The 15,554-nt window shown below is 34.6% G+C and overlaps 1 protein-coding gene across 2 annotated transcripts in view; it reads right to left on the reverse strand.

The window, feature by feature from the left end:
* The window catches only part of LOC149078994 (cell adhesion molecule Dscam1-like), a 260,024-nt gene that overhangs the window by 196,889 nt on the left and 47,581 nt on the right, over window positions 1-15,554 (reverse strand). For both annotated transcript variants that reach the window (XM_089241240.1, XM_089241239.1), the window contains exon 3: window positions 7,791-7,955. In XM_089241240.1, the coding sequence (XP_089097366.1) occupies window positions 7,791-7,955 (165 nt within the window). The remainder of the gene's footprint in view (window positions 1-7,790; window positions 7,956-15,554) is intronic.

Raw genomic sequence — 15,554 nt, forward strand, 5'->3', positions numbered from 1 at the left:
AGTAAAAAGTCCCACGACGGTAACTTCGATCTAGGGCCACCACGTAAGGCGCACGAGAAAGAAATCACCGCGAGAATAAAAGGAATAAAATGGGAAAAACGAGCGTTTCTTCGGGAAAAAAGAAAAATGGAAAAAAAATAAATAAAATTTATATTTCTTTCCTCTCTTTTGGGACGACATTTCGATTGTTTTTTCCCTCGGAATAATATGAGAGACTAGAAAATTCCGAGATCTTCCAATACTGCAAGTCACCCATCAGAAAGCCATAATGGCAACGAGAAAGACTAGGAAGAAGAGTAAATCTCGATCCCGGGATCAAAATAAAAGTAAAAATTTACTTCAGCTATATACATGTATATGTATATATATATATATATATATATATATATATATTGCATACCAAGGATTCATTTATTCAAAAAATTTTGGACAAGAAGTAAAATCCTGTTTTTTGGCGTTTCCTACTTTCTCTAAAATATTTTTCGAGAATTCACTGTTTTTATAAGAATATAGAAGATATAGAATAATATAGAAGAATGTTCCAGACTCTGCCACGAAGCTGGGCTGGAAGAGATCTCGGTAACGGGATAAGTCCAGTGGCAAAGTTCTGGCGTTCATTCATTCATTGTTTTTAGAAGAAAATTTCATTTTCTCACATCGTGTTCTAACATATTAATTCAGTCAATTGTCAATTTTTGTTTTAGACTGAGCATTTTCACGTGCAATAAATTTTTATTTGATATAAAAGGGAAGAAACAGGCTGTCATATTATATTTACGTGAAAAAATTGTAGTTTTCTAAAAAATGTAAAAAAATGTATACACGTAATTTAAATATGCATGAACACGGAAATAAAAATTATATTTCCCTTAAAATTTGTGAATTTAATAAATTTTTCAAGAGGATTCTTTCTTCATGTATTTTGTTTTAATTTGGTTGAGTTTTTGAATGTTTTATGATTTGGTATCTTGAGTGTTTGAATGCCGGGGTAGTTTTAAATGGTTTCTTCTTTTCCTTTTTGGATTTTTTCCTTAGAAAGTAATTTCAGTAAAAACAAATTTCTGATGAATAATTTACTTGTTTACTTGTATGTACTGGCGTAAGCATAAATACGATGAATATTTTTACAGTCTTCTACAAACAACGCTTTTGAATAAACACGGTAATTAATAAATTTATGCGTAGATTTAAAAAAAAAAAATTGTTATACAGAGTGCTTTACGAAAAGTGTCCGGAAAAAAGGAATAGAATTTTATGGCTTATTTGTAAAATAAAGTTAAAAGGAAAAAATTAAATGTATTCGTTGTTGGGGGAACTATACAAATTTAAATAGTCACGTGGTACTGAATCAAAAACTGTGAATTAGTGAAACTCGCATGTATGGGGCCATTAGTACGAAAAAAGATCGAACGCAAAACATCTGGGGAATATTCCGCCGAGGTATTGAAAATATAAATTTTTGATTTTTTTTACCATTTCACGACACATTTCCGTATTCTTTTTGATACTCGGTCATTAAAAACACTAAAGATGTGTCACAAATGAAGAAATTGTTTCAAATATCCATATTTCTGAAAATTTTCATACGTATGTTACCAAATAAATTTCTTCTGGTATATCACACTTTACTGACTGAGGGTCATATGAAAATTTCAATTTATATATTTCTCCGAATTATTAATTCACTGTAATGAAACTACCACAGCTCAGTTTTTCCAATTATATATATTTTAATATATTTTACTTTAATTTTAGCATCTTTATACATTTCTGACACTTTTCATGAAACACCATGTATATCATTCTTACATCTGGAGAAAAACTTCTCACCAAGTAATTCAAGCACAGATCGCATCTTGTACTAAATACCCTCAAATATATTTCTCATTGATGTTAAATGTTCCGATTCTCAGGCCAATCAAACTGTTTTGGTCGAGAGTATGGGAAAATACCGAAACCTTTTTGGGAAATTGAAGTCTTTTACTTAATTAAGTTCATTCAGGCTGAATCAGTTTAATGGAATTTTTTTTCCCTCAAGAGAAACTTTTTGTAGAAAAATATATCACAAGCACCATACCGTTTCAATAGCAAATGGTTCAGTAGGATACGCCCAGAAAACACTTTTTTCTTTAATAAATTTAGTTATACCCTTGAGAATATACTACTTTAATTATATATTCATATTCCTTAAACATTCACTACAAATCAAACCACCGTATGATTTAGGTTTAAGTCAGTCAGCACAGTTTTGATAACTTATTGAAAACATTGAATGGGTTTTTGAATAATTTTCTGTCTATTTATATTCATTTTTCGCCTATTTATGATCATTTTTGACTATTTATATTCATTTTTAGTCTATTTATATTCATTTTTAGTCTATTTATATTCATTTTTAGTCTATTTATATTAATTTTTTTTTCTATTTATATTCATTTTTTGCCTATTTATATTGATTTTTTGCCTATTTATATTGATTTTTTGCCTATTTATATTAATTTTTTGTCTATTTATATTAATTTTTCGTCTATTTATATTCATTTTTTTGCCTATTTCTCTTTCTTTATGGTCAAATTTTTGACGAAAAAGTGATATCAGAAATGTATGTATATATAGTATATTAGCATTTCTCAACCTTTCTGATTTTCAAAAGGACCAATAAAAAGTCATATGAATAAATTCCAGCATGAAAAGTGTGATTTTGAATCCCATATTTTACAGGGCATTCTTGTATTTTTGTCCGTTCCGTCATTTTTTTTACGATTATCTCATCATTTTTTCAACGAAGCTGTCTTGAATTTGTAACTTAGAAGTTATATAATGCTGGTTATAGGTAGTTTATTCATCTCACATATTTGTCATGTTCAATTGTTCTTTTGGTGAATTACATTTTCCTATTCATTGTGAATTCCAATAGTTCTTTGTTTTCCGCTAATTGATTTTTCAACTATACCGGTGAAAAATCCACGATTTTGCTGACTTATGGTCGCATTTTTGATGACAACTGGCGATGTTACCATATTTTGCTGTGTTTCATATCAGTTTCTCATATTTCTTTGCAAAGAAGTCAGTCCACCCTGGTCAGGATCAACATATTTTTTCGTGAAATGCTTATTTATTCACCGCTATTCATACAAAATCACTTTAATATCCCAACCCTCGTCGATTTTTGAAATGATCGGAAATTGTGCCGAAAAATACATTTTTGGTGGCATTTGTTGATATATCTCGTGTTTTTGAATCGTTATTTCCCGTAATTTTTCCCGTATTGAATTTGGCCACAATAAGTATGAAAATTTGAAGAAATAAGAATATTACTTCATAAGTAACATATGCAATGGAGTAGTTTTTCATTGAATTGAAATAAAATTATCGAGTCTGCCTGCAGAACACCAGTATCATCTTCGTGGACCACATCCATTACCGCAATTGAGGGGGGTTGCGGTCGTACACTGGGCTTTGTGTTCTGGGGGAGGGACTTTGAACTTACGGTGGTAATTTCTTCAGAAAATATAATTTTTCAATTTATTTTTTTTTTAATTTAAAATATTTTCAACCATTCTGGAATTCTGAATCAATCAAATTCGAAATCCATCAACTCTGAAAATCTGAATTTTCATCTAGAAAGAAGTAATTTTAGACTTCTGTATTTTCATCCAAAACAAAACGATTCTTTTCCTTTCATAAATTATGAATATCCTCCAAAATTCTGGATTTTTTTCCTTTAATAAATTCTGAATTTCCATCAATTCTAGAAATATTTCCGTCATTTATTCTGAACTTTCATGAATGTGCTGCAAGAATTATTTCTTTCATATATTATGAATATTCATGGTGCTGAAATTATCTTAAGTTTACTTATTTTCAAAGATCATCGATTCTGAATTTTCATTAGTTCTCTTTACAATTTCTTTCATTAGGTCCTAATTTAATTGGTTTTCGAAATGTTTCTTCCATCAATTTAAAAAAATTACTCAAAATTCGAAAATTAAAAAAAATATATTAATTTATATTCAATTTTTTCTTTATTTTTTGCATGGATATTTCTCGACATTCCTGTTCCTTTTGATTGATGTGCATTATAATGATATGCATTTTTCGATGCCGATTCCACTCTCCCGCAGAATATATAAAATCGGAGCTAATAGGCCTCGAAGTTATTAGAACGCTTCTGGTCCCACTATCATTTTCGCAACGGGCCCCGCATCTGGAACGGGCGGCACTGACCACATCTGGTCCGTGGATTAAGCATCGCTACAGTACAAAGTTCTATATTCCATAAAAAAAAAAGACCAACATTTTCTATATAATTCCTCCCAGCAATTTATTCATACCAGGCACGTACTTCGTTTTTCATATGATCTCTTTCTCCAACTCTCCGTCTCCGTTCCACGTATAAAAATATCTTTATACGTACTTTAGATACTGAAAAGTACTTTACTGAACGGATGTAACTTTTTTTTCTCTTTTAACCCTCTCTGCCTAACATATGAACAACGCTTGTGAAATACATATTCGAGAAAAGCTTGAAAACCCGAGGATTGAAGAGAAAAGGAGCGGAAGGAGCTACACAGAAACTAATTTTGCTTCAGAAAGTGGAGTATGTCTTGTGTTTGAACAACGCGTTCGTAACAGTAGGCGGTACAAGGCGTGAAAAGCGAGTACCGAAGCGTAACACGTCCAAAGAATGTTCACTGTTATATGTATATAGGTACATGGGGAAGGACACAAGACTTCGGTGCATCTTATTACGCATGCAAATCAACATAACAGTCTGCTTATTTTTAGTTCTCGCACGTTTTATTTGTTTATTTATTTTTTATCCTATCCTTTGTCTATATGCAAATATTCGACATTTTCTGCAATCTTTTGCCAACACATACATAACGCTTGATTTTTTTTTCCCCATCCTTAGTTAGTCTTTTTCCCTATATATATCTTTAGTATATATCACACTGAAATCTCTCGCCTACGGATTTCCGCTAGATCAACTTCTTTTTTGAGAGTTCAAATAGCCGTACCAAGATTTTTTTGTTGTTGAAGAAAAGAGATTTTTTTGTTTCTTATAGAGAGAGAGAGAATACTCTCCATTATTAAATTCTTTATCAAAATGACTCCACACACATACGCTTATACTCAAACTAAGTCTTCATTCTGCATACTTATATTCACTTTTTTTTTTGCGTACATATTATACGAAGTTTTGCTGAACTATTTTTTTTTCCATAATAATTTTCCCCCGCATTCTTTTCTCAACGTTTACCGGTTCAGTGAGAAACTATAGACACTTTATTATAGACATGGAAAGAAATTTGAATATTTTTTTGGCTAGGAAAATTCTTTGAATTTTTAGATTTTTTTCTGGTACGTAATGAAGTAGAGATCGTAATAATATATTGGTTATACGGTCAACGCTCCGTATAACGGCCATGCGTTACCGCAACCGTTCGATTATAACGACCATTAAGATATCCCAAATGTTTTCCTGTATTCTCTCATCCCATATCATTTTCATTGATTGCGTGCTGCCAATGAATTACGCTGTTATTCACTTAATATCTAATTTTTATTTAAGATATTTAACTAAATTGGTCTTTGTGAATTTTGAGGAACACAACTTCCATCGAAATATTTTTTTCGCAGAAATGCGAGATAAATGGGGAAAAAAGCATATCTGCACTTGTTTTATGATGTATTCAATGTTTAGTGAATGCTTATATTTAATGAATATGTATTTATAATTGTATTTCCCTTGCCTTTCGAAGCTATAATCATAAACACATTTAGGTGTTCATATTTTTCTCATCCAGGAAATTATTTCCTGACAGGCCTTTACAACGGATTATTAGGACAAATTTTGTACTGGCGGCAAGTATAACAACGTTATCACATCACGTTTTTTTAACCTCGCGAAAACGTTCTCGCCATTGCCAAAAAAAGGAGAAAAAATGTAATTCTCTTGATGAAACCCGTGTTATTTCTTCAACGTTCGTGCGTAACCGGAATATTTCACATGCATACAGTACGTGTTGGAAATTCCCACATGACGCCGCCACATCGGCACGTGACGTCACGTTTACATTTAATTCTATACATAAAATTCTGATTCGCAACGTGTCAAGAACAGATGTAGGATAAATTAATCTACATTTCCTCTTCAATAAGACAGCCATATAATTAATAAGCTAATATGGGTGGTTAAAAAACTATTATTATATTTATCTGAGTTATAATTACGATTATATAGTCCATAGGCTGGAATTACACTCTACTTTGTACAATGGGATTTGTTCGATAAAAGATATTTTACAAAACGCGACAAAATAAACAATAAGCCTCGAATGTAACCGATACGCTTATTGGTTGCATTTTTAAAGTTTTATAAAAGGCCACTCATGAAACGTTTATAGTGTAATCCCGGTCATAGTTGAGGTCAGAGTTGATAATCCAGGGTGCATAGTTGAATCCCCTTGCCGCAAATTACTGGCGAACCTTTGATCTTAGAGACATGCTTCAAATTTTTTTTTCCAATTTTTCCCATGAGTTACCATCACCGACACCGATTGAGATGATTAATGTATTTGCAGCCACACACTAGTGTCTTTGAAGGGCTAGTATTTTTATGCTCTAACAATTCAATTTCGTTGCTGATTAGTTGAAAAAGCTGAACTTCAGGATTTTTTACCAATAAGCAACGACGTTCAATTTTTAGTGCATAAAAGTCCTAGCCCTAAGAGCTCCTCCTCAGAGGCGACAATTAGTCTAAAGCGAGATTGGAATAGAGAGGAAAAAAATTGTTTTTATCAAAAATCATGAAATATGCAAAATATGCCTTAAAATTTTGAAAATATGCTCTATCACGAAAGAATAGTGAAGTATGCAAAAACATGAATCCGAGTCCTAGTTATCAAGATGAAAAAAAGTGATTTTTTTTTTATACGGGTAGTTGTCCGAAAAGTAACTTTAAATTTATTGCCGGGTCTCTCCTGAAGCTAACAAAAGAAGTTCCTTGTTTCTAAGTTCAATATTCGCCGAGATATTTTTGAATTCAAATATCGGAAAAAAGTTGGGGAAGAACAATACAAACTTACGGGCAATGTTTTTTTTTCCCCTCGCTTATGCTGTTTTTCCCTAATTTTTCTCCGATTTTTTAATTCAAATATCTCAGCGAATATTGCACTTGGAAACACGGGGATTTTTTTTGTTCGTTTCAGGAAAGACAAAACAACAACTTTCTAATCGGAAATTTGAGAACAGGGGAACGATATAATAAGTTAATGTTTTCTTGAAAAAAGAAAGCAGGCTGTCACGGCCGGGTGTTTATAATAAAATTGCATACCTTTCGGGCTGTTGTTCCGTTTGCCCAGCCCGAAATGTATAAACTTTGTTTGCTGTTTTTATTTTGATAACCATCCACCTCGCCTTGCAATATAAATGGCGTATCTTAAATTTGCACGCTTTATTTGGATTTTTTTTGTAATTGGAAGTACTACTCTAGGATCAACGTTTCACCGGTAATTTTCGGGAAGAGGAAGATAGTTGTGAACCCTTTATATGATTGTATTATGATCATACCATTCTCTCGGTTACATTGACAGATAATACTGAAAAATGATTTGTTATGGATGGCTCTTAAAGTTTCTTATATTCTGAAATTTATGATCCATCAATTTCTTTTATCATCTCCTTAGAAAGAAAGAAAACGGCAATATTATACGAAAAATGTGCGTAAAAATGACAGATTTCTATGAAATACACATTCTGTGGTGTATATCCATCATGGCGCTTACCTAGAGTGGCTGATGGCTGAATATGCCTTCCCGTTGGCTCCTCTTTCCATGCCGTCAAGGTGATAAAGTCTTCCATGTCGGAAGGGACATGGCACCGCATTACGGCGGTTGAACCTTCAACTATGAATTCATCATATACTTGGACTTGATATGGGTTTTCTACAACTGGAATATACGAAAATCGAATTTTAATGTGATAACTGCAACAACGAAATTTAAAACAAAATGTTCCCGTCATGCACAGTCTGCTTCATATAAGTTTAGTCACAATAAGGAAATAGTAAGAAACAAAGAAGTCTGCGTTGTGTGCAGCAAAAGAATCTCTCGAGATTTATTCACACGCACACAAGACCACATATACATAGTATCAAGTTTCCAAAATATAAATAAATATAATGCAGGTCTCAATATGAAAAACAAGTGTTTCAATAATTTAGGCACAAATCGAAGAAACGTTTTTCCAAGTTTTCAGATCGCACACAAAAGTATTTTACATACACAGGGTGGTTATAAATAAACTGACACTACTAAGATGTATGTAGCTGATGGAGGTATTTTGATTAAACTTGGTATTTATATAGGATATGTGAAGTATGCAAGAAGAAAGATTCAATAAAATAAAGTTCAATTTTTGACCGCCAGTTGAAAAAGTGGCGTTTTTTATCGAAGTGACCTTTTCCCCCATGGTCCAAATAACGTACGAACAGTTTCAATGAAATATGTCTACCACAACGGGTGCTATGTAGGTCTGAATATATAGTATCAGTATAATTAAGCTGAGTAATGTCACTTTACTTTACATAATACTTTACTTAATACTGTCGCTACCCCGACCAATGTAGCGCCCATGTGGTGGACGTATTTCATGGAAACTTCATGTATACGTCATTTGGACCATAAGAAAAATATAACTTCGATGGAAAAAAGCGCCATTTTTTCACCTGGTGCTCGGAAATTGAACTATATTTTATTAAATCTTTTATTCCGCCCCCCGCCCCCCCCCCCATCAGCCGTATATCCTATATATACGTACCTCGTCCTAACCAGGACTTTTCCCACCGCTCTGTCTCATTGAAGAGATAGATATAAGCAAATATATATAACTACCAAGTTTTATCAAAATGCCTCCATTGAGTTAGTTACCTTAGCATTAGATGAAATATTCAATGGACAGAACAGAATTTTGTATACTTTTTGAACACAAAGAGCACCATGATGCCTTCATGGCTACTTTCAGTTTCACAACAGTTTGGCAATCCTTCCCATCGTTGGTCACTAATTGTAATAAGATTGCCTCAAACATTCTCTATTACAGTGGTTCCCAAAGTGTGAGGTCATGATCCTTTAGGGAGGGGGTCGCAAGAGAGAAGTTCTCAAAAATGAAAACGACCGGAAGGGAAATACGTATATTTTTATTTTTCGCAACGCATGCAAAACTATGTCAAAACTAAAAAATTCCTCAACTTTGCTGAGCAACTACTCACAAAGCATGTATCAGACAAATGTAATTTTGTCAAATTCTATCGGAGCAATAATCAATAGATCAAGTTCGTATAGGCGGATTCAGAAAGAATCATGCGATTTTAAAAAAATATTTAGGTACTATTAAAAATCAAATGCCCAGAAAAAGGAGTAATATGTAAGTGTATAAGAGAGGGAAAATGCCTAAATTTTACATTATGAACAATCAATAACGCTAGTGTGTCGCTTAGATAAAGCGTTTATGAAGCTCTCTTGAAAAGAAGTGAAATTATTGAAAATATTCGGAGGTTCAAAAATATCGGGAAGAAAGAGGAGGTGCGAAGTTGATAATATCGTGGGGAGTAGGCCTACACCAGAAACTCGCTATAATAGAATAGTACTGTAATTTGGAAAATAGTTTTGTATACTGAAGCAAGGATGGCTTGAGCGACAACCATAAAAATATTCAAAATAATGTAACAAATAGATGTAGAAATTTTTCTTCCCTACAAAAAAACTCAAGAATATTTTCGCCCTCTGCCCTCCGTAATGGTGACCCTAAGTTTAGTTGTCAAGTTATTCACTCTACACCATTATGGTTTGCAAGATACGCATCCCGTTATAGTTTGTGGCTGTGTTGATGACACCGTTCGCAGGATCAAAAACTAAAACCACAAATTGGTTGTCTGAGATTTCATAATAAAATAGCTTTGCCAACTTAATGTTGAAAAATTATTTGATTGTATTCATCATCAATTACGGGAATTAATGCACATTTATTGACAAAAAAACAGGAATGCCCCGGAAATCGGGACATCTCGTGATCCTTGAGGGAGGAGTGGGGGGTGTCGAAGATAAAATTTTTGTCAAAAGGAGGTCGTTGCTTCAAAAAGATTGGAAACCACTGCTCTATTGGATGGGACGGATCTTGACACATTTTTGTGAACAAGGCCATTTTTTATCCGACACAAAGACATTTTCTGAAATGGGATTGCAAGAATGACATATTCAGAATGACATTTTACTGTAGCCGTAGTCGTACGTGGCATTCCACATCGTGATTTTGGTACATAATGGCTAGCATAGGGTAAATTCGTTTTAACACACATGCCTTCCATTGTACCTTCCACAATTTATAAACCTCTGTCTTGATTCTTCGATAACTTAGACATTTTGATTTAATGATGAAATCGGTATTTCTGCTTTCTTATCACCCGTCTGACACGTACTCTTGATCGTTTAATTACACACTGGCAGTAATTTGCATAAAATGACGTTTGTGCCTAAACTATTGAAAGTGTACTTGTTTTTCATACTTTCAAACATCCCTTGGTCAACGTTCGTTATAACGATCCTCTTCATTCCACGGAAAAAACGGGCGTTACATTGCGAGGTTGTTATATCGAACGGTTGAAAAAATGCTTTTCCAAACAGTGGATCTTAACCATGGGTTTCACGGACACCATGGAGAGGTTTCAGGGATCCATGAGATTGAAGGAGAAAAAAAATTAACTCATTGTTTTTACATTAGTATGTGTTGAATATGCTGCCTTCATCTTATCACCACAAAAAGCCCTGCCACCTCCAACTTATTGGTACCAAGAGTCATTAGATCACAAAACATTGAGAACCCCTGTTTTCATAAAATTCATACTTAGACGGAATAAAAAATTATATTATTCATTTAGTTATAGTGGAAGCAGTCGCAGAGAAAATTCATCAAATTAGAAAATAATAAAATTTTATAATAATTCATTACACGCACACACCTATGCATTGAATTTTCCAATATCAAGGGACAAGGTTAGAAACAATTTTGACAAAAACACGGGATTTTGTATGTTTCTTTCGAAAAAAAAAATAAGTAAGGCTGAACTGAGTTCATACGTTATATTGGATTAAAACGATTATGCGATCAACATAGGAAAATATGGGACTTATCGTACTCGTCGTTATAATGGAACGGCCGCAAAAACGCATGGTCGTAAAAACAAGCGTCGACTTTATTTATTTACATTTTCTAAATTTGATACCATGTATATGTAGCCTTGTGTGTGTATAAATAAAATCTCAAGAGATTTTTTTTCTTACGTCATGTAGTTTATTGTTTGCTGCAATTCCCTTACTGTGATTAAACAAACTGTACATGGTCAGTTATTAATGTGTATAAGTGTGAAATGTAATTGCAGCAACACCGCTTTTGTATAATTTCGGGGCTGAAATACTCTGCTATCATATACAAGAACTTTTCTGGATTGCAGTCATAAATTGTACGTCAGAGAGGAAAAAATTGTTATTATTTAATTAGTGTCATCTCGGATATTTCTAATTACTATGTCGGCTTTCCTCGCTTGATGTAAGTTCACAGACAGTGACTCCTCAGTCTCTATATTCCGACTAACAAGATGCTGGCGAAGTATTTTCATATGAATTTTCATCTTTTCAAAAAGGTTTTTCTGCTCGCTCTCACTAATTACGTCTAAAATAGTTGTGAGTGAATTAAGAGGCTGAGATGTTTTACTCTTGTTTATTAAAAAATACATGCACCGTGTCTTTAACAAAAGTGAATTGTTATTTTCCATATTATATTAAATTCAAACTATATCAAAGCACTCGCTACTCTCATGCGCATAGCAAAAGTTCTAATTATTCACCCCCGAAGCTACTTGAAATTCCTTTTCATTAACATGGAATCTAATTCTCGATGAATATTTATTTTGATATGATTGAGGGGGGGGGGGGGGGGGGGGTCCGTTGTTAATTATTATTTGATTTCGTTTGTCCCCCCCCCCCACGCAGAGTTTGATTAATTATTTGATTCGGTTTTCAATAGTTTACTCAAAAGGAACTTTCTATAGTTCGTACTTTTTGCGAAACAAAATAGCACACAAAGAACATATATAGACATAATATTTCTAAAGGTAAATGTACCTGAAAAGCAAATATGGTTTTGTATGGTAATATTCTCTGAATCGCTTGCGTTTGTTCTCAATTTCTATAATATATCGTGCAATAATGTTTTGCAAAGTCCATTGAGTGACTCTTTTTTTTTTGTTTATTTCGCTTTGGAATAGTGTACGAAAATTTGTGTATTCAAATTGATTCTTTATGAATATCGATATCATTTTGTGATACATTATCTTCATATCCATTTCTACCAATGTATAGAGTAGGAGAGAGATTGGCGGTTTAGGAATATAGAATAAAGTTTATGGTTGAATTCATTCGAAGTGGAAAACAGCATCCTCAGATCCCGGTGCTCTATAGAGGTCTCTCACGCAACTCCTGAGATATGGCAATAGTGCAAATGATAGTATTTTCAAGTCATTGGATTTGAAATCGTAGCACAGCGTTACTTCACAACTCCCTGGGTGAAAATACCAGCCCGAGTGGTGTGGTGGCAAGATGCTCGTCTACCACCGTGAAGGTTGCTGTCACGGACCTAGGTTCACACCCGAGAGAGGATATAGATAAGATATTTTCTCTAACGAGCTTGAGGTGACCACCGATAAGCATCACCTTTGTTTCCAACCCATCTCGTTAATGGCAGTAAATTGCAATATGGCCAGATTAAGTGTAGTAGGGTGGAAATACCAGGCTGACTCATCCGCCATCTTTGAGCAGAAGTGTGACGTCAGTATTATCGGTATAGCCAGTTACTTTTCTCTATCATGCTCTTTTCTTTCAACGAATACACGCCACTTGGAGCGCAAGCCAGTTTTTCATTCAATGATGCAGAATCATATGAACCAGTTCCTTTTTATCATCGGCTTAGTTCGATGAAATGATACCTGTCCGTGCCGTGCGACGTGCGCAATTTAAGGGTAACGTCATATGTTATTTACGGTAGTACATCAAACACAAGCACAATTCTGTTTCAACTCCACCCATCCATTAGCAACCACATCTAAATCTACCGAAAGCACCGACATGGTTCTACGTGAGACAAAGAACCTTTTTTTAATCAGATATCGTTTCCCCCCTTCCTTATGACAGAAACATGAATATGAAAATTCTTGGGAAAAAAATAACTTGAGAAATGGCGTTTGAATATTTACTCTACCTATGTTAGCCTACCTACCCGCCACTGAAAGGATTTAGGCCTTCTCATCATCCACCATTACTGCGCACTGTGCTGTGGCATCAGTATTATTAATAAAGCCAGTAGTTGCCCTCTATGCCTTTTTTTTAATGATTAGACATAATTTTTACGTCACATTGAATAGAAAACTGGTTTTCCTGCCTTCGCTGAGTCCGGTAGGGTTTCAAGGTGTCTAAACCCACACACATGTTACTCTATGAAAGTTATTTTCTTGAAATGTTTTGTAACAGGTTTTTCAATAGGGATACAACACATTCACGTTTCTGGCAAAACTTGTATTAAAAAATGAGGGATCGAATCAGAGCTGACAAAAAAAAGTGAAAATTTGCACATTCATGTTTCTGACATAAGGGGGGACGATATTTTTATGTGCCAAAAATTTACAAACAAAACTAACAACACACTATAAAGGAATATCTCGATGATAGATATCTGTGGAACTAAAATTTTGTATCCTTTAAGCGGCTCAGCAGAAATCACTAAACCCATATAAAACGCCAAATCTTTCTTAATTATACACTCTTTTACCCAATTTTCAGCAGGTGGAAACCAAGGGGTATCTGGAAAAGTTTTCCATTTAAAATTCAATTTTGTGTAACAAGAGACCCTTTAATAAGGCGAGATATCTCGTATATCTCGTCAATGCCACTTGAAGGATTCATCTATACTGAAATACATTGGAGACCCTGTTCCATCGGCTTTAAAAGTTTCTGTTAACATGAGGTGTTCACTAACATAATATTGTCCGTTATATAAGTTCCGCTATTTTTATCTTGAAAAAAAAGTTATTTCCTACATGTTCAAATATGATGTTTCAATAGAGCCAGAGTTAATATCTAAAACTGTCTCAGAAACTTGTGAACATGTAACGTATTTTCAAGAGTCCTCTGATGAATTATAACTCATTCTACAAAGTGGAGGGGATGTAATATATATATAATACGTGAAGACCATCTTTTTATTCTCGGTAGCCTTGGCCGGTTTTGATAAATTTCGACGAACTGCAACAATAAGACGAACGAGAAGTTGCTGCGGTGGAGAGGTGAGGGCTTCCGGGCAAAAGCAGCCCGCAAACACGTCACGTGGCCTGCTTGACATGTTTACCCTCGGGAAAGATCGGAATCATTATTTATCTATAGCTAGAAGCTCTGGAGCCTGTTTGACAGATTGCACGTCTAAGTGGATGCTGAATGATGATGCATCCTCTTGTTGGCTCAGTTTGAGTTGTGGGAGGAAATTCCACTGAGATGATGGAGGAAAGCGGGAGAAACGGACTTCCGCATCCTCTTCCTTGAAGGCATCTCAACTCCCTCTCTCACGCACGCACACACACACACACACATGAGCATTCATACGCATGGCGAAGGTTTGTAATCATTCCCGCCGACCGGCTTAATCAATAAAGCATATGTACATTGTGGCGTGTTACTGAGCACGAAAGATGATCCAAATGAAGCTGAGCAGGACCTCTCGTGTGTGTATGTATCTCTCTGTTTATACCTATAACGGCCGTATCTCACCCTCTTTTTCCATCTGTTTCATTAGCAATCAATAGATATTGTCCCTTGGAGGCTCCCGGTGATCAAAGTTTGATCAGTGTTGTTTGTCGCGTGACGAAGAAATGATAAACAAATCTGACAATATCTTTTTGACAGAGTATCAAAAGAATGGTGCTCAAGAGAACACTATAAAAGTGTAGAGAAAAGGTTTAGGGAAAAAAAAAATTTAAGTTTTGAAGAAAAGAAATACAGTAGATTCTCGACCATCCGGTTTCCGTACTGTTCGGTCTAGTTAAAAATCAATATATAGTGATTCTCAGTGATTCCAAGCTGCAAAAAAACCGGTTTTGGGTTTTGGCCTCGCAAAATCGACCATCGAATTCACCCGTACCAAATAGCCACATTTCAAAACATTTCAAACCTGGACAGGTTTTTGTGTAGGTTAGAGCGTAAGTACACGGACATTGCGGCTGAGGCCGGTCGTCCATAGGAAGCTACTGCAAGCGAAATCAAGTCGAATGTATGTGCAAGACCACTATAACGGTCTTGCTTATACATGTGACTTGTTTTCGCTCGTGGTAGCTTCCAGTGGACGGCCAGTCTATAAAACGGTAGAAGCCTTCAGTCATCTACATCAAGGAATTTCAAAAGAACTTGAAACTGTGATCTTTGACTGTTTCATCTTAGATCTACCTCTACACA

Source organism: Pholcus phalangioides, unplaced genomic scaffold (genome assembly GCF_987345545.1).
Source record: "Pholcus phalangioides strain wild (caught in Gottingen) unplaced genomic scaffold, Ppha-v1.0 ptg000013l_1, whole genome shotgun sequence".
Lineage (NCBI taxonomy): Eukaryota > Metazoa > Arthropoda > Arachnida > Araneae > Pholcidae > Pholcus > Pholcus phalangioides.